The sequence below is a fragment of the Scomber scombrus genome, chromosome 4, assembly GCF_963691925.1.
Source record: "Scomber scombrus chromosome 4, fScoSco1.1, whole genome shotgun sequence".
In the NCBI taxonomy this organism is placed as follows: domain Eukaryota; kingdom Metazoa; phylum Chordata; class Actinopteri; order Scombriformes; family Scombridae; genus Scomber; species Scomber scombrus.
In genome coordinates, this window is record NC_084973.1 from 23,861,889 (window position 1) to 23,886,643 (window position 24,755).

Consider the following 24,755-nt stretch of genomic DNA (forward strand, 5'->3'; position numbering starts at 1 on the left):
TCTGCTCCCAAAGAAGGAATCAACTGGACTTGTCAAGTCACACTTGAGGGCTTATTTCTTCTAATCCAGTGCGTTTGAATGAATGTACTGGTGAGTATCAAATCGAGGACGAGCTTTTGTTTTCCAATTAAAGAGAAAACTAACAACCAAAGATGAGTCAGAGGTCTCTCAGGTTCTTGTTTGCAGGCATTTAACTCAGTTTCCAGCAGAGCCTTTGATTTTTAATAATGTGGTTGATGTTTTTTTTCTAGAAATTGGTGAGGAAAAAATATCCGGTTTAAAGGGGACATAGTCTGCTTTGTGTGATTTTCTGTTATTTTTATACTGTTATGATGTTGGATGTCTGTGTTACCCAAGGTTGTTCCATCGGTTGTTTGCGTTGTCCACTTCCATATTTCGAATGATATTTTGGTTCCAACATGTACAGATGCATTTGAAAAGTTTCCATTTTAAGTAAAGTATGAGAAAAAGAAGTAAATCCTACTATTTTAGTTTACGTAGTCTCCAGAACCAAAGTCTGCCGAGGGGCAGCCTCCAGAAACTAGCCAATCAGAACAGAGTGGGCTCCTTGGGAGGGGGTCCCTAAAGCGACAGAAGCTTAAACAGCCTGTTTTAGACAGAGGCTGAACAGATAGGTGCAAAAAGAGCCCATATAAGAAAATAGACCTTTAGATCTAGAAATGTGCATATGTCCCCATTAATTTAAGACAGTCGACTCTGTTATAGCACATTCGTGGCTGGTGTGTTGATATAGGCAGTAGGATCAGTACATTACTGATTGATAAGTGTATATCAGACATTGTGCATCTTGGAGCTGCCACTTGATTCAGGTGATAGAAGAAGCAGACTTTGTGTATCAGTGCATTACATCGTTGTGATTTTTCAGAGAAAAAGAAAGACAAACGGGTATGATGTAGTAAATGATTCACAGGTATACAGAGAGTTTCTTTTGATACTTTGCACTTTTTCATGTATACCACAGAATTGTGTGGGAGGAGATTGTTGTAGTTCCTTCTGTTTGTCCACAGAGGTCATAATCTTCTTAATCTAAAATCCAGATGTTCAACAAATCTTTCTGTCTCATTTCTTAACATCGTTCTCTCTCTCTCTCTCTCTCTCTCTCTCTCTCTCTCTCTCTCTCTCTCTCTCTCTCTCTCTCCTTGATCTCAGCATCAGCAGCAGGTGGTGCAGGCAGTGGAGAGGGCCAAACAGGTCACCATGGCTGAACTCAACGCCATAATTGGAGTGGGTGTATTGCGCACACACACACACACACACACACACACACACACACACACACACACACACGCACACACACGCACACACACACACACACACACACACACACACACACACACACACACACACACACACACACACACACACACACACTGAAACAGAAAATTATGAAAGACAGATCTGTCAAAAGAGAAATGTTGAAAAGCAAGCAAGAAAAATAGAGATTATAAGACAACAGTGGAGCTGAACACTAACTGCTAATGCTAAATGAGTGCACAATGGACCAGTGAGCTGTGCACTCATGACATGGATGGATTCATTGAATCCACCACAAAGCAGATGACTGAAAGTTTATGGCTCATTTCTCCTTTATTCATCCACTAAAGTGCAATAAATTGGCCAACAATTTGCAGCTTCAATGAATCTTTGTCAGGCTGCTGGGTCAGTTTTGATTTATTAGGATTTACTATGTAAAAATAACCCTTTTAACACGATTGTTTTCAATGAATGATTACAGCATTTCACAGATTTCTAAAAATCACCCGTTGATTGCTTTCTGCCGTGGAATCAGAGCCGTGGATTTACATAAACAGAAGCAGATTTTATCTGATGACTTTAGCTATTACATACAGAAATGCCAAAGATGCCTCTATGTTTGAGATTTGGGGTAATTTGAAAACATTATTGCCAGTTTGTTTTGCCTCGTACATCTTGGTTACATTTTTTACATTTGTATATATAAAAAACAAATATCAGCTGATGATGTTATAGTGTTGATGTCTCCTTTAAAAAATCCAGTAATGGCTAGGCTCTACAGTACATGTTTCAGGTACAAGGTGGTGTTTTATTTCCTGATCAATGTTATTTTTTCATTTATTTCTTTTCCTCAGTTCTTCAAGTCGAAATCTAGCATTAATCAATATCTCTGTGTGTGTGATTCAGCAGCAGCAGCTCCAGGCTCAGCACCTCTCCCACAGCCACGCCATCCCGATCCCACTCACGCCACACCCAGCAGGCCTCCAGCCCCCTCTGCCCCCGGGTGCCGGTACTGCCAGCTTGCTGGCGCTCTCCTCGGCCCTGAGTCACCAGCTGCCACTCAAAGACGAGAGGAAACACCACGACAGCAACAGTGAACACCCGCGAGGTAAGTCCTGCTCTGTAAGTGTGCATGCAAGTGTTGGCGTCTTTGTGTCTACAAAGCATACATCAGTGGTCGTTACTAACAAAGTCACAATGTGAAGTTTTTGTTTGGTTATTTCCTCCATGTTCATCTAATAAACCAATGACACAAAATGGTGGGAAATCTACTGTAACTATATTATTATTTTTAATTTGTAAATCTTCACATTTTCCATCTACTATAACATCCACTGACTATTTATCTGTTTTATGGCATGTTTTGCCTTTAACAGAGAGTTAATAGTGGAGAAGCAGACAGGAAACAAGGGTAGAGAGAGAAATGGGTACATATGACGTGCAACAAGCGTCCCAAGCCAGAGTTGAAACAGGCATGTTGCAGTTATGTGGCATGCACTGTAACCATTCAACTACCAAGGTGCTCCAAATATTAAATATTTTTGATAGACATAATTACTGCAGCTTTTATCATTTGTTCAGTTAATGACCCCAAAATAAAATGTACATGTCTACAATGTTCAGTCAAGATTATGAATCTTGTTGTATCACAACTTACTGGCTGATGCTTAATTGTTAGCACTCTGAATGAACAGCAGTTAAAGTCATTTAAAAAATGATTTGTCATTATGCCATTTTGATTGGCCTAATAAGTAGCGATACACAACCACCATGATGCCTCTCTTCTCTTGTAGACACACAGAGTAGAGTGCCTTTAATTCTTCTTTGAGCTGACGTTGAGCTCAAGCATTTAATTGCAGTGATAGAAACGGTGTGTGCCAGCTCTTAATTACACTGTTGCAGCATGGCTGTGAGGGTTTTTACTGTGCAGTGAAGCAGTCAACCTTGACCCATCACCGCAGTAAAGCTAACAGCTGCTAAGTCAGGTAATATTTAACCCCATTAGGAGCACAATCAATAACAATGCAATTCCATCTCTAGCTGAGTCCCTGTTTATCAATGTGCATATACTTTAAGGTAGAAGGGATCTTCACTAGAGCCCGATCCGATAAACGTGCAGGTTAAGAGGCTTTACCTAACGATTATTTGCCTTATTGATTACTGATTATTTTCTTGATTAATCGATTATTTGTGCGGTCTGTAAAATGTCAACAAATTGTGAAAAATAATCCATTGCAAGTTCTCAGAGCTCATGTTCACTTTTCAAAAAGTATTTGTCTTTCCACGTAACAGTCCAAAATCCAAAGACAATCGGTTTATTATCATTGAAGAGTAGAAATAACAGAAAATATTCACATTTTGAAGCTGGAACCAATTTGCGCATTTGTGCATTAAAACTATTGTTTTAATATTCAAATATATTAATAAATTAATTTTCTGTTGATTGATTAATCAGTTAATCGTTGCAGCTTTAGTCCAGGGCAGGCCAATAAGTTGATCAGTATCAACTTATTACAGTTATATCGGTATCAACATTTATTTTGGCCGATAAATTACAGAATTAATTGTAGGACAGAAGTTCCAGAGATCTTTTTGAGGTCATTTAGAAACAATGTCTCCTTTACATAATGAGGTTTGTCCACCAGAAAGCACTGACAAGTTTATTTTTTAACTGTAAAATGTCTCACTCAATACATATCTTGGTCACAGTTATATTGGTATTGTCTTCAAAAATCCAGTATCAGTCAGGAGATATATATATATATATATATATATATATATATATATATATATATATATACACGGTCGCCCATAAAGTTGGTATAAAATATTTTTTACCTCTTTCCAATGTGATTCATTCTTGACAGATAAAGTGTATATCTTCTCAAAACTTTGTTAATCAATCTCTTCCAAACATATCTCAATGAAAATTTAAATAGGAATAAACAGAGGATTGTGTCTGAAAACAAAATTATTCCAACTTTATGGGCGACCGTGTATATATATAAATGTGCCTTCAATTTATATGTTCTGGTACTTTTTAAAAAACCTCTCTCATTGTGAGTGTTGATAAGTTGACCTTCAAAGCATTTGATGATAAATACGCACGTGATCACGTAATGTAATATTTAAATAGGTTTAATGATAACAGCACTTCCACTCAGTCAGTTTCTGAAATAAGACTGACTGCATTACTTCCAGATGTTCTGTAACCTCTGGCATGATTTTGAGCAGCGTTAAGCCACATTAGATCAGAGTTAACTCAATATAGCATTTACAGCCGTCTTAGTACACCAGAAGCTGCTATAATATATACATCTTTTTTTACGCTAACAAGGTCTTCATATTATGAGTGACTTCACTGATGAATAGTGACTGTGTATAATGACGATAATCCTGCATTTCTGCTTTGTTGCTCAACACTTCACTAAGACATGCTGTCAGCTACCTGCTAAATGCTAATTAGTTGGCATTGATCTAAAATAAACAGGAAAATCCTCAGTAAATTTACTTTTAGTCTTACCTTGCATTAATGCTATCTCGAGCAATCAATGTTAATGCAAATCCATCATTAGCTGTATTTATCTCTGTGTGTGTTTTGTAAACTGTTTTTTTGTTGTTGTTTTTTTAATGTTTGCATATTTTGAAGATATCTTGTGCTTGCTACTCCGACATTAAATGCCTTTTCAAGTCATTTTTCTTCTTCTTCCTCCCACCCTCTGCCTCCACAGAGAGAGACTCGGTCAAGGTAAGTCCTCCCTTTCCTTTCTTTCTTTTTTCTTCCTTCCTCTCACAGGCTGACCTGTTGTCTTGTTGTAACAAACAACAAAGAAATGACATAAGGCATAGCATTGTAAATGGCTTATATAACGTTTTTATCCAAACAATGTCTCTAGTGCTCATTCACACTCACATTCATACTCAACTGGTGGCAAGCTATTCATGCAAAGTTGGTATTTATCAAGCCACCGACCTTCTGATTAGTGGACAAGCTGCTTTACCTACTGAGCCACAGCTGGTTGTAATGAAGATAAAGTGTTATATCCAACAATACCTCTATGTTTTTAAATGGCATTACATTGTGATGATTGTGATTAAATCTGGTGAAATATGAAATGAAAGAGAATGAAAGATTATTAAATATTAAACTATATTTGAAAATGTGTGTCTCTTGTAAGATATTAAATATTACTTATGCGCACATAAATGTAAAACTGTGAAGTTCACTGCTTCATACTTCACACAACACAAATAATCTTTAATGTGGCTCATTAAACTAATATTATTCAATAATGATTTGACTCTTTGCTGCCATAAACCCCCATCAGAGCATTTTATTATCTTCTGATCCAGCAGCCGTTTATGTATTCCTTTCTTTCACTATAAAAAAAAGATCATGTCTTTTAAGACACTGATATGGGTAAATGGAGACAAAGCAGAAGAAAGAAGAGGGGACTGACAGAGAAACCCCTAGATGAGAAAAAGGCTGGTTAGTGAAGGAAGCAGAAAGAGGCAGCGGAAAAGAGCAACATTACATCCAGTGCTTGTAGTAATTAGTCCCTTAAGCGGAGCTTTTTTCCCAAGGCAAACATTTGGTTTGTTGAATACTCAATGAGCAGATTAGCATTTCTTTATTCCAGCAGCCCGTGCTCCACTGGTGAACACACACACACACACACACACACACACACACCCTCAAAAACACACACATGCATGAGTTTAGCGAGCTGTGTGCTCTCTGGTGTTTTGGAGGAGGTGGAGACAGGAGGAATGTTTAATATGTTATCTCCTGCCCCCCATGTAGTATATCCTCCTCCACAGACACACACACACATTACCAGAGCTGTAGGCACCATGATGGGAGCGATTAGCAGTGTGCGCGTGTGCCCATGGCTGTGTGTGTGTGTGTGTGTGTGTGTGTCTGTGTGTGTGTGAGGTCGTCAGAAATCAGTGGTAAAGATAGAGAGACCAGGATGATGAATGCCTTTCATTAGCGCCCCGTGAGAACACACACACACACACACACACACACACACACACACACACACACACACACACACACACACACACACACACACACACACACACACACACACACACACACACACACACACACAGAGCTGCTCTTTGACATGGCGGCCAACAGTCACTTCATGAAACCAATAAGCCCCTTGTCAGTGGTCTACAGTTGCCTTGGCAACAGTCCACAGGGTACAGTGTGTGTGAATTGCATGAACATCTGTGCCTTAATGTCCTTGGCGTTAGCTCCTCACACGCTGATAACGGTATGTGGGTGTAGACGGCGCGTACATGTGCGTCTGCGTGCTCATTGTTGCCGATACAGGCAGTCAATTATGTAGTCGTGGTGTGTTCAAGTACTGCACCTACTCAGGTCTATTGCTGGTGGTGGGATTGAGTGCACTTTTTAAATGAAGCTAATTGTTGGTTCAGTTATCATCCATTGTGTAAAGTAGTTTTATTGAAATGTAAATGTAAATGTGGAGTTTTTTTTTTTGTGTGTGTATTTGTGAAATACACACATCTGAAAGGAGTTAAATCATTTGGAGTAGTTGTAATTAAAAGACAAATAGATTTAATGATTCAAGCAAAATCACTTTAACAAACAACAAAGTCTCCGTTTTTGATTGTGTAGAGTATATGTTTTGAAAAAGGGGAGACAATGAATTTCTAAATAAAGCTGCTTTCAACGTTAGGCTGACTTTTACGATGAGTCACCTGTTGAAAGATTGTTGTTAGTGTGATTGTTGCAGTGGCCCTCAAACTATTTTTGTGAGAGAAACAAGATGTACAGCTGTAGCCTGTTTCCGTTTTTAGAAGAAGTTACTGTATGCAGCATACAGTCAGGCTTTCCATGCTGTGTTGGCTGCAGAATACGTAACAAATTGAGCCGAACAGAAGGATCAGAGGTGATGGATTAGACCAACTGACTTGAACCGAGAGTCATAAAGATTTTTGGTGTTTGCAGGGCCATCGAAGCTGAGAAACACATGTAATAAAATGCAGGATTCCCAAAGAGACACATCTATTTTTCTCACAGTTTTTTCTTCCCTTTTCCCTCATACATTTTAGAGATAATCTGATTGAATCAGTAGCTGTGTGCTGTTAACAGCCTTAGAGCAGCAATGATCGATGCATCGTTTTGGAGTCATTTTTTAAGAGAACTATCTCCAAATTCTCTGGTTTCTTCTAACATGCAAATATTTTCTGGTTTCTTTAGTTGTCTATAGCAGTATATTTGGGTTAGTGTGGACTGTTGGTTGGGACAACATTTTGAGGATGATACCTTGGGCTTTGGGAAACAGTGATCGAGATTGTTCAGTTTTCTAACATTTCATAGACCAAACACCAAATTATTAATTGAGAAAATAATCAACAGATTAATCAATAATGACAATCTAAAGACCTTTGTGATGCTATTTGAATTTTAATGGAAAGTCCTTGATGTGGTGTGTCTGTCAATTTGCATGTTATTCCATGAAACAGGAAGTTATTGTAACTTGAATGTACATTGTCCAATTTGCCCCAAATTTCTTAAGCTTAATAAGATTCCAGGCCTGAACATATCAACATGTCAATATTAAGTCACAGTCATAGCACCACCTACTTGCAGCAGGAAGTTACAGGTGCTGTACATATACGATCTCCCTCAAATTTGGTCAGGGAAATCTGAAGACATTCACGGGGCCAAATTCCACATAGAGGACACAGGAAGTGATACATGTAATGTTTAATATTCATGAAAATGTATATCCGTCAGTTGCCCTCTTGTAAATTTATTACTGCATTAATATTTCACTTATGTAGTATTGCCTACGGGCAACGGGAAGTGAAGCTTAAATGACACATAGTTCATCAAATATATACACAATTTCCAATTTGTCATCTCCAGTCTCGTACTGCACAAAGGAAATAATATTTTACACATTCACACATGTTGACTGACCCACAGTTGCAATATCACGGCTGCTGCTCCCTCAAATTTTCACAAGGTGCAAGTGCTCATTTATCGCTTTTTCTCATTCATTTATTTAGTGGAAAATTATACACCATAAATTGCATATATGCTACTTTAAAGATTTCTTTTTTTAATTTTCAGGACCAGAGAGGTGAGCTTGTGGCAATAAAGTCACTGGTTCGATCCCTGGTGTAAAAGAGCAGCGCTTATAACTCCTCATTAGAAACTCCTCATTACCACCTCTGAGGTGTCCTTAACCCTCAACAGCTCGGCGCTACATAGTGGCCAACAGGTCAGGCGGTGGTTGTACTGGGCAGCTAACAGGTGTGAATGTGTGTAATTGAGTGATTAAGGCAATCCTGAAAAAGACAGCAATGCTTCCTTTGATAATAATCTTTTCTGCTATAATAATAGCAGAAAACGACAGTAAAAGTTGACTGTTATGATGATGATATATTACTGCTGCAGGTTCAGAAACATTTAATAACCGTAATATTTTAGTACTGCCTTTAATTTGTTTCTGAATCTAATAATGCAACCACTTTGAGCCTTGACTTCATGGTGTCGAACAACATTATTATTTACAAGAGCAGCTTGGTCATCCTGGGCCTGCAAATCTCTGATTACTAGAGAGACACAGGGGAGTCAGTCTGTTTGTAAAGGCTGGGGGGAAAATGACAGCAGTGGAGGTTACAGGTGTCATTATCAGGACTTGCAGAGTCAATTTGAAATGAGAGGAAAATATAATTATGATGTACTGGTAAATGAACACTCCGCACAGGTCTCCATACTCACAATGCTCCATCTGAGGAGCCTTCATTTGTCTCTACAGCAAAATTAATTTGCCTTGATGTTTTTTGAAAGAGCTAATTTGCAGGCTAATTAATCTAATCAGTCTGGAAACAGAGAGAGAGGGAGAGAAAGAGAGAAAGGGGGAATCGACCTGCTCAGTCTCACTCAAAGAGAGACACACACATCTCAACCTTGTTTGCACATATGGAGTACTAAAATATAAACGAGTACAAGCGCGGCACCACCATACATACGCATACACGGGCACACACACACACACACACACACACACACACACACACACACACACACACACACACACACACACACACACACACACACACACACACACACACACACTCACTCAAACGTACACACAGAACCTCACTCCTCCCCCACAGAATCTTTGTCATCAACACTTGCAGCACGGCAAAGGGCAGTGAAAAGGTTACAAGCGTGAGTTAGTGGAAAGGTCGAGTTAAAGGTCCCGCTTTATTTTTCTTCTCTCTGTTCGTCGTCTGCCGGGTGTAAGGAGCGCCTCCCAATGAGACGCCAAGAGAGACAGAAAGAGAGAGAGAGAGAGAGAGATCAGGAGGGACAGGCTGAGCAAGAGGGAAATGTTTAGTTGACCTTATTTTGATCGTCGCTTCTCAAAGAGGATTAATCCTTCAGTAATGGTATTTAAAGGATGCCATATTTGATTAAGAAAAGAGAGAAGGACATCGATGGAATCCCCTCCTCTGCTTTCCAACCTCAAAATAATGCTGATGAGTTCAAGTCATGATGGTGTAGTCATTCTGTCAAGGATGCAGTGCTGCTTTGGTACTGTATTGTACAGTAGAAATGAGACAGTTTTGACAGGCAGGAGTTTTTACAGTGATGTGGAAATTGAAATGTAGCTGTGAAGTGGATCACTTTGTGTCTGCACTCTTTGTCTCTGGCACACTTAGAGCATTCTTTGTCCCATTTTAGCTCAAAGTAGAAGTAAAAGGCACATGTAAAAGATTTGTAGAATTTGTAGAAGTTTTATTCTACTTACTATGTTGGTATGCTTTTCACCCTGTATTGGGTGTCGGACATAAGTCATTTTCCTCCCTCACCATCTATAACAGTTTATTTTGCCAGGTGATCTTAGTTCATGTTTGCTTCCTTTCCTGCTGCTACTGTGCACTGTTTCTTTTTCTTGACTGTATTAAATTATAATTAATTTTAAGTAGCAACACCCACAGTACAATAAAACATATGTTCTCATTTACCTGTGCTAGGAATCTACTCGGTTTAGCAGAGTTATTTCTCTCTGATATTTCTGCTACAGTGGAGTCAAATGGGATTTTGTAAGCAGCTTTCAAAAATTATATTTAAGAAATTAAATAGGAAAATGTCTTTCCAGAGAGTTCCAATTACTCTGGATTTTCTATAAAACATCTATTTTTATTGAGACTATTTCTTTGGTGGAAGGTAGTTTAAAAAAATCCACCTCTAAGAAATAGAGATATAAACTCGAGGTTATATTTTATTGTACATGTACCACAAATGCATGGTATTTTGTGGGAGAAATAGACTCTTCTCAGCAAAGGGACATTTTTAGACGTCCGTGATGCTTTACAGTGGAGAGGTATGTATGTTTTCTTCCACTCCTGTTAAGTGTCCTGTTATTATTTCTTCCAGAGCTCATCTGTGTCTCCATCTGCCAGTTTGCGGACTGGAGAGAAGCACAGAAGTTCGGGCGATTACTCCTCTGACAGCAAGAAACAGAAGACAGATGATAAGGAGTTGGCCTCTACACGCTACGTGAGTTAAAGTTACTAAAAACAAAACAAAGACAACCTTAGGCACAGCACTGTGTTTGTACAGCACAAAAACCCACTTTCTTCATTTCTTTTGGACAGTTGACTAAAAGACAGAGAGAGACCTGATATGACAAAGGCTGTAGCTGGGATTTAAACGCAGTATGTTGCAGTTTACGACTTGTACTTCAGCCAAATGAGCCATCTGGACACTCATTTTAATCTAATAATTAAAACAAAAGGGGAAAAATTACCAAAGAAAGTTTATAGAGGAATGAATAAGTGAGTCTTTATGGTCTTCTTTCAGAGCATCAATTAAATAGTTCATTTTATAAGAGCAGTTTTAATTGTACTATCATATAAATGGGATACTCAATTGGATAAAAGCACTTATTATCTTTATTTATATACAGTAAATGTAGTGTGTTTTTGTCTTTCTATAAAAGCAGCCAACAGCAAATGGACATCAACTCCTGACCTCAATTTTTTTCATCCAAAATAAAAGGAGTAAAAGTAAAGTAAAATAAATGAAAGTCAATTGTTCTCTTTCTATGTGTCTATGCCAGGAAAGTGACGGAGAGAAGAGCGATGACAACTTGGTAGTGGATGTGTCCAATGAGGTACAACACAGTTTAATAGCATGGCATCTTCTTTATGTTACCTGATCAAAAAACTTAATCCGTCTTACTGTCTTCATCTGTACTCACCCTCAATAGGATCCAGTGTCTCCCAGAGGAAGTCCTGCCCACTCTCCTCGGGAGAACGGGTTGGACAAGAGTCGGCTGTTGAAGAAGGATGCCCCCCTGAGTCCTTCCTCCATCGCCTCCTCCAGCAGCACACCTTCATCCAAATCCAAAGAGATTAATTTGGTGAGTCATTTGGGTAATTATAGCCTTATGATCTTCTTTTTCATAATTTCTCAGGGTAATTTTCTATTTTTAGGCATTTAGAGAGATAATAAGTAATCATTTTAGGTAAGGTATAGAAGAGAATTAAGGAATTAAAGATGGCTCACTCTTGTTGATAAATTATAAGCAAAATGCAAATAAAGGGCAGAATCTGGGTGAAAGAAATCCTGAATTATATTTGGTGCAGAAAGCGTGTAACAGCACTGAATACATTTTTATAGAATATCAATTTTATGAGTCATAAACTCTGTCAAAGCATGAATGGTTCCTGTATTATTTAAATGTTTCTGCTCTTACTGAATTTGGAAATTGTTGGATGTGTCTTTTAGCTCTCAACCCAAAGATATGTGCCCCATTTGAAATCAATATTTAGATGAATGTTAAGTGATTACTTAATGTTTTTTGGTTTATGGTTTAGAATGAAAAGTCCACAACACCTGTGTCCAAGTCCAGTACCCCCACATCCCGCTCTGATGCTCCGACTCCCAGCAGCACTGTCACCCCCGGCCTGAGGTCTGCACCCAGTAAACCAGCAGTAATCGAGACGCTGGGTGAGTATTTCTGTTTTTTTAAATTTGTTTGTTTGTTTTTTTACAGAGCACCAGAACTCTTCCAAGTGTATGAGTGAGATAGCAGATATATTAAACAATAACAGGGACACCTTTACAATATAATGCAATCTAATATAGTCAATCTGCAATAAATACTATATTTGTGAAGCTTGTGTGTCTCAAAACAAACAATGTAATGGATCAACTAGATGTTTTAGACAACTGAAAATCACTGCAGTAGATATAGATAAAAAATAGACCTGTGATCTGTTTTTATGAGTACACAAAGAAGTATTGTTTTAGCCTGTACTAAAAAGTCAGTTTGAGCCAGAACATCACCATATTTGAAATGTATTTTGTTGTATAAGCTCAATCTCCTCTCTACCCAGGATGTAAAGCTGATATATTTGTCACAATTTGCATCAGACCGTGTTTTTTTTCCTGTAGCTCCTGGTCTCCGCACACCGCTGGCAGTGCCGTGCTCGTACCCCGGCCCGTTTGGAATGGTTCCTCACCCGGGTATGAATGGAGAGTTGAGCGGAGCAGGAGCAGCCTACACCGGTCTGCATAACATTTCCCCACAGATGAGCGCGGTGGCTGCTGCTGCTGTGGCTGCTTATGGACGCACACAAGTGGTACTTGAAGACACACAAACACATACATGCTGTATATGTGTAACCTAAACCATGACCTGTCAGTAACAACTTACTTACTTACAGGGCAAAATAACATTGAAATTAGACAATTAAACCAGTTGGGATGTTTTAAAAAGGGATGTTTACAACCACTGGCTACACATGTGTTAGCAGACAAAACAAGTGAGTAATAGTTAAAGTGGGTAATAGTTGTATTTGATCAGCAGGTAGCCTCCTTGATCATTATGGATAGGACTCTAAAGTGCCTAAAACTTTTGCATAGTACTTATATAATAATTATAGCTCATACATGCACCCTGCAACCAGACTGACTCCTGGAAAACCTTTTTTCTATGTGCCAAACCGAAACACTGCTAATTATCTCTATTATAATGCCAACTAATTTCTGTAGCAGTTGTGTGTATCTGAATTGCTTTTAAAGTGTAGCCCTTCATGTTCTGCAGGTGGGATTTGATCCTCACCACCACATACGTGTCCCTGGCCTTCCTCCTAACCTGTCGGGCATTCCAGGTGGAAAACCGTACGTTTCCTTTCCCAGTTCTCCAAAGTTTAAAAAAAACCTATTTATTCACATTTTTCTGTCACCTTTGCATTTTTGTTTTCTTCCTTTCATGTTAACCACTTTTCTCTTGTCACCCTTTATCCCTCGACATGACGATTTTCTCTCCTCCAGTGCTTACTCCTTTCATGTGAGCGCTGACGGACAAATGCAGCCTGTGCCTTTTCCTCCGGATGCACTGATCGGCCCCGGCATCCCGCGCCACGCACGACAGATCAATACTCTTAGCCACGGGGAGGTGGTATGTGCTGTCACCATCAGTAACCCAACGCGTCATGTCTACACTGGCGGCAAGGGCTGCGTCAAGGTGTGGGACATCAGTCACCCGGGCAACAAGACCCCTGTATCCCAGCTGGACTGCCTTGTAAGTGCACTGCAGTGACCCTTTCATTCATGACAGCACACTGTCACATCATACATGGTTCAAATACTGCATGTTCTCCTTTGTTTTACATATAGTTACTGATTACAGCAACTGATTCATAAATTGGTACTTTTCAATGACAGCAAAAATACTTCTGTGTCTGTCTGTCTCATCAGAACAGAGATAACTACATCCGTTCCTGTCGACTACTTCCGGACGGGCGGACTCTCATAGTCGGGGGCGAGGCGAGTACTTTGTCAATCTGGGATTTGGCCACACCAACTCCACGGATCAAGGCAGAACTCACTTCGTCAGCACCTGCTTGTTATGCTCTGGCCATCAGCCCTGACTCCAAGGTCTGCTTTTCCTGCTGCTCCGATGGAAACATAGCTGTCTGGGACCTTCACAACCAGACTCTGGTTAGGTATGGAGGCTGGGCAGTGGGACTTATTAAGGTCTGGATTAGCACCGGACAGTACAATCTCATACAGTTAAGGCACTAAGAGTAAAGTGAGGATGCTTACAAAACTAGTGTTATAAAAAAGCAACAATTCTGTAGCACTGGCAGGTAGGTTGTTCCTGCATCTTGGAGAATATGCCACAGTTTTTCTGTGGATTTGACATCAGGACTCCGTGGGGGCCATATCATGTGTTGCAGCACTGCCTGTTCCTCTTGTTGATCTAAATAGTTCTTTATGTCTCTGGCTCTATGTTTGGGGTCATTGTCATGCTATAGGATACATTTGGGAACAATCAGATACCTCCCCGATGATATTGCATTATGAATAAGAATCTAAACATCTAAGTACCTAAAACTTAAACATAGTACTGTAAATAAAAAATCATAGTCAATAAATAAAATCACCTCTGTATATAGTACATATTGACTGAAGTATACGATTTTATGTTTTCTTCCATAAACTCTGTATATCTTTGGCATTGTAAATATAGTTTTATTGGTGGATGTAATTAATAAGCTCCTCTTGGACTTTTCTCTCCTCTCTTTGCTCATTATGCAGTGTACGTTAGTTATAAAGTAATTTATTTAATTTCAACTCATGCAAAAAAATAAAACTCTTGAAATTATGTAAACTCCCATACAGCTCAACTGCCATAAATCAATATTCATATTATAATATTGCTATATTATTATATATATTTGGTGTCATTAGATTACATATGGATAAAAATGTTGATATGTCATCCTCTGATTTGGTGAACACTGTCTATAGTTGGATTAGGGTTTGTGTGACACTAGGTTTTTCTGCAGGCAGTTCCAGGGCCACACCGACGGAGCCAGCTGTATAGACATCTCTAACGATGGGACCAAGCTTTGGACAGGAGGTCTGGATAACACTGTCCGGTCCTGGGACCTGAGAGAGGGACGGCAGTTGCAGCAGCACGACTTCACCTCACAGGTACACAGTGCACTTATAACACACATATGTCTATAAGTGCTGCAACAACACATACAGCTATTACAAGGTGTAATTTGCCATAATTTGCCATTGTTTGGCATTGTGTGTTTGGTAAATCCCTGTATAGAAATGGCCTATGAGTAGTTTGTATAGCTCTAATGTGGAATTTGTTCAGTTTATCCAGTAGTTTCCAGGAGTAAGTTGTGTGATCAAAAGGATTTTGCATGCTATTTTTTTATTTATTTGGTGGTTAAAGTAGAATGCTGAAAATTATGAAAATTGCACATCACAGAACAAGTCACAGCCATTTGCAGTTTGTGTGATTACACTCTCAGGCTTTGTCATATTGCAGTAATTTACAAGCTCAGTTCAGAACATATAACACACGAGGAAGGCCAGGCTGAGCTGCACTGTTCTAGTACCTTTAACACTAATAACACAGGCAGTTAGAATTGAGTTTTTTCAGGTAAAGAGAAGAGCAGCAATAATAGTCCATTACTGCAATTTTCCTGAAAAGACCCATTTCACAATCCCAATGTGCACGGGAGGAGATGAGTGTGCTTTAAAGAGAGCTCAGAGAGGGCAGGAAAGACATGAAGAGACAGATGGTTTGCTTATGCCATTCAACAGTATCTCTTATAACTGGTTTGGCAAAGAAAAAATACTTTTTATGTTTACCAGGTTTATCAAGCTATCAGGTTCATACCCAGCATCCTTTTGTTTGGTTGTCATTATCTGGAAAGAATATTTGTGAGATTTGATTCAGAAATGAGAATTGGCTAAATCATTCACCCACCTTATTTTCATAAAGTATGATTGCTTTCTGCAGCAGTGCTTCTGCCAGCGCTTGTAGGACTGTTGCAAACTTAATAAGATTTAAGAAACTGAAACAGCCATCTGTTTCGACAGATTAGTACGTCAGGGACTGAAATGTTTATGGTGGTGTTGAAAAGCATGCAGTGGACTTTTTCCAGCATTCATAGATATGTTAATATGGGTACCCACCCCCACATACAAGCACAAAATCTCCATGCTCTGAAAAAATCCCTAACCTGATATAAAAGATGATTATGTATAATATTTGCATGAACTAAGAAATAAGACTATCATTAAAAATGTGTCTGTTGGATTTCACTGCAGATCTTCTCACTGGGATACTGTCCAACGGGCGAGTGGCTGGCAGTGGGGATGGAGAACAGTAATGTGGAGGTCCTACATGTCACCAAACCTGACAAGTACCAGCTCCACCTACATGAAAGCTGTGTGCTCTCACTCAGATTTGCCCACTGCGGTAAGAATTAATGAATCTACTGAGATGATTTTGCCTTAAAAACATGTTGCTTACACTATTTTTTAAAAACAATCTTAAAGGAAAAGGAGGGAAATCTCAGTAGCGTGTTTGTCAAATTTCCAATGAACTGATGAGAACTGTTTATGATACACTTTAACATTAACTATGCTGAATGATATTACATAGTAGAGAAAATTAAAAAATATTGCAGGATTATAGTGCTACATGGAAACTCTTAAAAGGTGTCCAAATGAACATTGACACGTTTTTCTTGCTGTGATAATTCCTCCTGTTCATACTGGCCATTCATGATGCACTGTCAATGTAAGAGCCCTCCTTCTCTGCAACAATGTATTTAACAGTTTATTTGAAGCTAATATGAGGCATCAGACACCCACATTAGTTAAAGGTAAATATCTTACAAAGTTACTGTCTTTTTAGTGCCAAATTATGATCATTCCACTGCAGCTGACAAATTATGATCATTCCACTGCAGCTGAACAGGAAAAAACTGTCAAGACAAAAGAAGGATTTTTTTTTTTTTACCAAAGAGACTGTAACTGTGGAAACTATCCACTTTATTTGATTAAATCAGACATATAAATCCTCATATTATCCTTAGATAAACTTTGAAATACTTTTTCTGGATTTTTTCTCCCATCATTTTCATTGTAAGTACATTTGAAGTGGTTATTGTGAACAGCAGGAATAATTACAGCAAGCAAACCTTGTTCCAATTTTCATTTGGGCACCTGACTATTGTTTTAAGAAGCATTTGAAAGACTGTGAACGTGACTACATGTGACAGGTTTGTGTTACAGACATAAAATAAACTGGTTTACATTGTTTGCAGAGGAAGGTGTTATTCAACAAGAAATCATGCTGTAGCAATCTATAGGAAATATAATTTACTTATTATTTATACTTTTTATTAGGGAAAGTTAAAACTTTTGGATAAATCCAGTATCAATGAATATAGTTTCATTGATAGTGGCTGTATCAAGGATTACTGGTCTGAATCATCTGCAGTAACAAACAGATTACTTTGGTGTTTGCGTTGTAATCAGTTAATTTATCTTGAAGGTATCAATCTGTCAATACAGTACTGTGTTGTGAATAATCAATATGGGATTATGGAAAATATATCTGCACTAAAATGATTTTTTAGCTATAAAATACTGTTTAGTTAAACACAGCGTTGCTGACCACACTGTCAGTATTTGAGCACTGTATTTTTGTATTAAACAGTCTGGATAAATTTGCCCTCCAGTGGTGAAAATGAGCAGTTGATGCTCAGTGAGAATGGAGTTGTTGTGTTTTTTAATTACTAAAAAATCTTCCCACTTTCAGTATAAAGGTAGATTTGAGGCAGAGCTGTTCACAAGTCATTTTTTACAAGTCCAAGTCAAGTCTCAAGTCTTTGAGCTAGAGTCCAAGTCAAGTCTCAAGTCTTTGAGGGTCAAGTCCAAGTCAAGTCTCAAGTCTCTGGTCAAGAGTCCGAGTCAAGTCTCAAGTCTCTCGCCAACACTAATTCAAATTCAAATTCTGACCTTAGAGCTGTACAATCTTTCATCCTGATCAGTTAGCCTTGCGAGCACCTGCCCATGTCTGTTTTTGTGGTGTGCTGTCACTGAAGTTTGTATGTAAGTATCTGTTTGTATGTTGAGATGTCCTCTCCTGAAACTGTTACCAAATTTACCTTCGGCTATTACCTTGACCTAGACCTTGATATAGGACAGTATGAAAATGTACCAATTGTAGGTTCACTATAGAGAATCTACTGCAATGTGATGTGAAGAAACATACACTAAGAATTATTTCAATTCCATAACTGTATTTTCTTCAACAAAAAAATAATTATTTTAACAATGTTGTAAAATATAACAAAATGAACAAAACATGAACATCACAGAAACACTGCACTGCAGTTTAACACTGTGGTACAAACACATGTTCATTATTTTTTTCTCCAAGCTGTCTTTTATCTGCTGCTTAACACAACACACAGCAGGGAATGTGTGGGGATATTATAAAATAAATATATATATAAAATGACCATAGTTAACGCAACGTTGTGTTTTTTAATAATTAGTAGCGGAGCCACTAAGTTAGTGGCACTAAGCATAATAAGAGTTGCGGTGGTTTCCTGTCTGAGCTTTCAAAATAAAACCTTTGCTATTGTGCGCTTCTTATTATTATTAACAAACAAATTTGGGGCTTGTCAATTACGGGAGAAATGACGGGAGGGCGGCGTGAGATGGTTTCGAAATATGGGAGAACCAGGGAAAAACGGGAGTGTGAAGGCATTGTATCCAAACGTAATGATCTGAGGCACTCCTGCTGAACTTATCGCACTCGCCATTGTCAATGTCTGATACTGAAGATGCGCGCTTCACACATGGCGCATGCGCGTGGCATGACGTTGGTGTTTACATCTAGCTCAGAGCCAGAGATCATACAAGAAGATGAATGACAGATAAATAATGAGAATAATAATAATAACATGAAATAAAGGTTGTTCGCGAGTCTCGAGCCTCGAGTCGAAGTCAAGTCTGAAGTCTTTTGAGGTCGAGTCCAAGTCGAGTCTGAAGTCACAGTTTAGTGAGACTTAAGTGCAACTCGAGTCCGAGTCGCTAGTCCGAGTCCCCAGCTCTGATTTGAGGCACTACATCTTCTTCCACCTCTCACCACCTGCTGTCCCCTTTTTTTTCATTTTTTTTTTTTTACACAGAGTCATTTATTTTTCAAATTCTTACCAAAGAAGAAAGTTCAAATCAAGAGAAGCTCGAACTCTTTGCAGAGTCACTTGTTATATTAGAGCTCTCTTCACTGAATGCTTTAATTTGTGACTAAGGGTTTTCCACTATATCTGAGTCAGTGGGGCAATTGAAGTGTGCTTCAGTTTTGTGGCAAACATTTCTTTTTTGATTTAGCCTAATGTAGTTTGCCATCCTTTGCAGGGAAGTGGTTTGTGAGCACTGGAAAAGACAATCTGCTCAACGCATGGAGAACCCCATATGGAGCCAGCATATTCCAGGTAACTGTGGAAGAACACATCACATTAATTACATGCAGCAAAGAGGCCAGGGGATTTAAATACCCAAGATATTACAAGTTTTGTTGACCAATCATATCAAGTCTTCTTTTCAATACCTCTCTGTTAGATTCAGATTCAGATTCATTTTATTCTTTGTCCCAAAAGGGCACTTAGTTCAACACAGATCACACAACAGATTAAAACACAACAACAACAACACATGGTTTTCATCCCGCTTGGTCTTTTCTAAGTTTCAAGGGCACTTTTTACATTGTCACACATCTTTTTATTCCCCTTACAGTCAAAGGAGTCGTCTTCGGTGCTGAGCTGTGACATCTCCATAGATGATAAGTACATCGTGACTGGCTCAGGAGATAAGAAAGCGACTGTCTACGAGGTCATCTACTAAGAGGGGCTGGAGTCATAAAATGACAAGGCGATGCCTCCGTCCTTATGTACAATTTTTAATGTGTATAAAATGGATTTGGATGGAACAAACCAAACATTTTCTGGATTGTGACCGTTTGACTTCTTGGCTGGTCGTGGATCAAAATGAACAAGCAGAACCAAGCACAGAGATTTTTTTTTTTTAATAAGTGGCTTTTTGTTGATGTGAGATGAGTGAATGTCCATATGCACTGAGTCTGGAGTGGATGCTTTTGTTACAGCATTGCCCAGATAACTTTCCTTTATGTAATGCTTTTAAGCCTCTGATATATATGCATTTTATGAATGCGTTTGCATAAACAAGCAGCAACACAAGCATCATTGTTCACATACTTACCTATGTAGCCTATTCTGTGTGTACTTGCATGCTTAATGGGGACATAACATGCTTTTTGTAATTTTCCGTCTTTTATATAGTGTTATGATGTCAGATGTCTGTTTAAACATGGCTAAAGTCCCAAAACGTGAGGTGAAAGTATGTAAAAATACCATCTTCGAGTCAAAAGCACAGGCTTCAACCTGCTCCGAATGCTTCATTTGCGAAGTTAACTTGACTTCCCCATCAAACTGACGTCAGATTGTTTGTGCATATCCATATATGGCTGTCCGTTGGTAGTTTTTGTCGCTAAGGTTGTTCCATGGGTTGTTGTTGGCTAGTCCACATATTGCATATTTTGGATCAGATTTAGGCTCAAACATGTACGGATGTATTCGAGAAATTGACATTTTTAGTGAAGAATGAGAAAAAGAAGTGAACTCTTACTACTATTGTATGTTTACATAGCCTCCAGAGCTGGCTGACATCTGCTGAGGAGCAGCTTTTATAAGCTGACCAATCAGAACAGAGTGGGCTCATCAGGGGGCCTTAAAGACACAGCAGCTAAAACAGTCTGTTTCAGACAGTGCCTAAACAAAGGGGCTGCATTCAGGGACAGTATAAGATAAATAACGATTTTTTTTAAACTTTAAATGATGCAAAGATATTCCAGTAGATCCCCAGAATATAAATTCAGACCTGGAAATGTGCATGTTATGTCCCCTTTAAAAAAGACATCAGGGCCAAACATTCCCGTCTTATACCAAAATATCTTCCTTTGGATTTTTCATAAACTTAAATAAAAATGGTGAGGACGTGCACATCCAGCATGGGGATATGTGGGGGTAGCCATCATGCAAATGTGAACACATAGTTCAAAGCAAATATATCAGAGGCTTTATTAAAAAACAACTACCTGTGGACATTTGCATAAAATTGGCATTTTTTTTGCATTTTGATTGCGCTCCTGAGGCAATATTGTGTTTTTTTCATATATAAGTTCTCATTCTTGCCTTCATGCACTGTATGTTTTTACCTCATACAAAATTTGCCTTTTTTATTCTAATAGTTTATTCATTTCATTGTTTGTTTAGGGCTAATTGTGAAAAAAAAAATTGGCCTTCCACATGTGAAAAAAAAAATCTGTGTTTCATTTCATATCCAATTCATGCTGAATATAGTGGTACCTTCTGTGGATGGTTGCTCATACAGTGCCACTGTATCAGGAAATGCTCAATATTAATCGATATCAGTACACCTTGACATAGTAATGAAAATTAGCTCAATTGGCATTATTCTTAAAGGAATAGTTTGATGTCTTGGGAAATTTTCATATTGTTTTCTTGCCTGGAGTTAGAAGAGACCCTGTCTTAGAGAAATTACATTTATATACTACTAAATTGTTTTCCCAAATATGTTGCATTGGCAAACGTAATAGCTGCCTGGATTATGTTCACAGGCAATGTTTTTTTTCAAATGAATTAAGCTTTACACTTATATATTGCTCTGAAGTTGGAGAGAGGAGATTTGGGTGGATGGTGCACGTACATACATAAGACACAGGACTGTGACACCAGAAACAGGTTTACATCCTGAGTCCCACAGGTGTGTGTGTGTGTGTGTGGTTATGTTTAGGCAACAAAAGCACTTTGGTTAAGTTTAGTGGAAGGTTGTATTTAGTCACTCTGGACTTTTTTTTATTATATGAAACCAAGACTATCTTTCCTTAACCTTAACCAAGTACTGCCAGTGCCTGAGCACAACCATAAAATGTTAAATATTTCTGTAGTTACAATTAGTAGATACTGTACTGCAAGATCAGATATTTAGCTGAGGGAAAAAAAAAATTCGGAATATTTCACTCATACTGTACATTCAGTATAAACATTTTTGCAATTTACCAAATTACACTAATTAACAAAATGTTCTCATTATGCTGAGAGTACACATAATTCAGCCAGCGCTGTGTTTATGGCAAAGATTGCAATATTTTCTGATTCAATTTAGTAATACATGAACGTAATTTCTAGGTGACAGAGTCGGAAGAGAAGGAAGCTAGAAACAGTTAGCTTAGCTTAGACTGGATGCAGGGAAATGTCTTGTAAAATGGCAAATTGATATTTGTACAGTTGGGTTTTTGTTCACATTGAACTATTCCTTTAAATGCAGCTTGTGCCTGTTACTTCCAATATTTGCTTTCTATCTACATCTTCATAAATAATTTTATCTATTTTTGTCATCTGCTCTCAAATTTCAACTGTTGTTTAAGATGTGAGCTCACACTTTGTGTGTTTGGGTGTGCGTGCGTGCGTGTGTGTGTCTCTGCCCTGTACGCGTTTCACAAACTAACAAGATTGCTCTCAGCGCCCTCCCTACTGACTGACCTTTGCACTTGGTTCTGCCCCCTCAGCTCAGACTCCACTGGATGCTTATTGGATTGTTTCTGACACATAACAGTAAAACTGTTCGATTGGTGTCGAGAGGTCAACCAGCCCTCCATTTCCTGCCTTTCTGTTTGGACCTTTTGACTTTTCTGTAAAAAAAAAAAAAAAAAAAAAAAAAAACCAGTGGTCAGCGATATGTTCGTGATTTTATTTGGATTTACTTCTGTTTGCTTGTAGAAATAACACAGTGCCTTTATGCCGCTACGCTTCTGACTTCATTTTGTCCTGTTGAGTGTTCAACTACACAAAGAGCTGAAACATGATGGACTCTTCTCATGAGATGAATTTTAGAAATGAAAACTGTTTTTGAGTGTACAAATCTTGCGGCAGTTGAGGATGAATTTCATTAGAAAGGTTCATTATCTTGAGATTAAGATAGACTGTAACCCAGATTACCCAATCCTGTTTTTAATCCATTATCTGTTGTCCCCTCCTTTAACATCCTATAATCAGGACCAAATGTCTTTGTTTTGCCTGCTTTGTCGAAAACATGCATGTGAAACACAATATCATGGCTACAGCTGTTTCTTTTTGATAGTTGCATTGTGCCATTTAAGATTTCTTGTACTTTTCTTTCTGTTCTAACACTTTCCTCATGTTGAATTTCTGCTTCATAGCTACATGCCCAAATGACACTCCTCCATAGGAAGACATACAGTGAAACACTACAGTGCACACATTATGGATCCCACAGCATTCACTGTAAGAGATGTATGTCACTCTTAGATTATTAACCTAACAATAACCGTTCCCACCTAATGACAAATGTCCAAGCCATTTCAATTTAGCCTTAGCCTGAATCCAACTTTCTGGTCAAGTTCCCCATAACCTTCATGCAATCCATAATTTTGCAACACTGAAAGGTACATTTCAGACCAACTGAATGATTTAGAAATGCACCAACACAACTGTAAATTAACAGAGACTGCTTAACAAAAGATTATGTGTATTAATCTCACAAGCTGCATATTATAGAATTAACTTCCAGTTTTTGGGCCCCTGAGCATAAATATACATCCTCAACCTGTAAACGGAGAAATGAACAGAGGGAGGTTTGTGTGTACAGTAATGATTATTACTTTACCATAATCCTGAGTTGTCCAGTAACAATAAGGTGATCCAGCCTGCAGCCTTTTTCAGTGACTGTAATGCAGTACCTTCTTATTTTACCTTTCACAACAGCACCCTCTCTCTATAATGACTGCCTTATAAAGATTAAATAATCAGATGAACCTAAATTTTTTTAATGGTTTCCTGGATTACTCTTAAAATTGATGAAGCGAGCAGTGCTGCCTCAGATAGATATACATATGGTTTTATTACTGCAAGATCTTAACTAAAATATTAATACTGAGGTCTGAACAAATCAGTCTGTGCCATCCTGGAGAAAAAAAGTTCCGGTATAATCCCTTTAACACCTCTTAATTCAGAAAAACAATGTACATTGGGTCTAATTTTAGTTTAATACTGTATTGCACTAGAACGTTTTTCCAACTACATGCCAAGAGAACCTGAAGTTGGTAATCCCTTTTTATTATTTTCTTGAATTTTAATTGTGAGCAGATCTCTGTTGAAGGGAAGCTAAAGATGTTTTGGTAAACTTATTTTACCAGCTTTATGGGACATGACACATATGTACATCTATGTGTGTGACAGAGTTGAAGCAACTACTGATACTAACTGCACTGGTGTGAATGAATGGGCTCATTTTGTGGTACAGCCACCTTTGAAGAGAAAAAGTGAGAAGGAGACAGACAGCATACTGATATGACTGATATTTATGGGTTTGTTTTTTTGACACAGTGACGCTGTGCATTGTGAAGGACCGATCATAATAGTGTTTCCTTTTTGTACCGTGTTTGCCTGATCCTGCGTTTTCTTTTCAAATCTGAAACATTTCTGTGTTTGCTGCAGTCAGTTATGCTTCGAAATTA

At 38.4% G+C, this 24,755-nt stretch overlaps 1 protein-coding gene across 20 annotated transcripts in view; it reads left to right on the top strand.

The window, feature by feature from the left end:
- Positions 1-20,153, top strand: part of LOC133978459 (transducin-like enhancer protein 4) — a 35,433-nt gene extending 15,280 nt beyond the window's left edge. For 2 of the 20 annotated variants that reach the window (XM_062416685.1, XM_062416689.1), the window contains 15 exons: positions 1,171-1,245; positions 2,182-2,383; positions 5,007-5,023; positions 10,712-10,834; positions 11,397-11,450; positions 11,547-11,699; positions 12,157-12,289; positions 12,737-12,924; positions 13,389-13,465; positions 13,619-13,868; positions 14,045-14,292; positions 15,139-15,286; positions 16,427-16,577; positions 19,538-19,614; positions 19,916-20,153. In XM_062416685.1, coding sequence (XP_062272669.1) covers positions 1,171-1,245; positions 2,182-2,383; positions 5,007-5,023; positions 10,712-10,834; positions 11,397-11,450; positions 11,547-11,699; positions 12,157-12,289; positions 12,737-12,924; positions 13,389-13,465; positions 13,619-13,868; positions 14,045-14,292; positions 15,139-15,286; positions 16,427-16,577; positions 19,538-19,614; positions 19,916-20,023 — 2,004 coding nt within the window. In that variant the 3' untranslated portion in view covers positions 20,024-20,153. Of the gene's footprint in view, positions 1-1,170; positions 1,259-2,138; positions 2,452-5,006; positions 5,024-10,711; positions 10,835-11,396; positions 11,451-11,546; positions 11,700-12,156; positions 12,302-12,736; positions 12,925-13,388; positions 13,466-13,618; positions 13,869-14,044; positions 14,293-15,138; positions 15,287-16,426; positions 16,578-19,537; positions 19,615-19,915 lie in introns of all 20 variants that reach the window. The other 18 variants (XM_062416686.1, XM_062416690.1, XM_062416676.1 and 15 more) reach the window with 17 other exon arrangements.
- Positions 20,154-24,755: the final 4,602 nt, after the last annotated feature.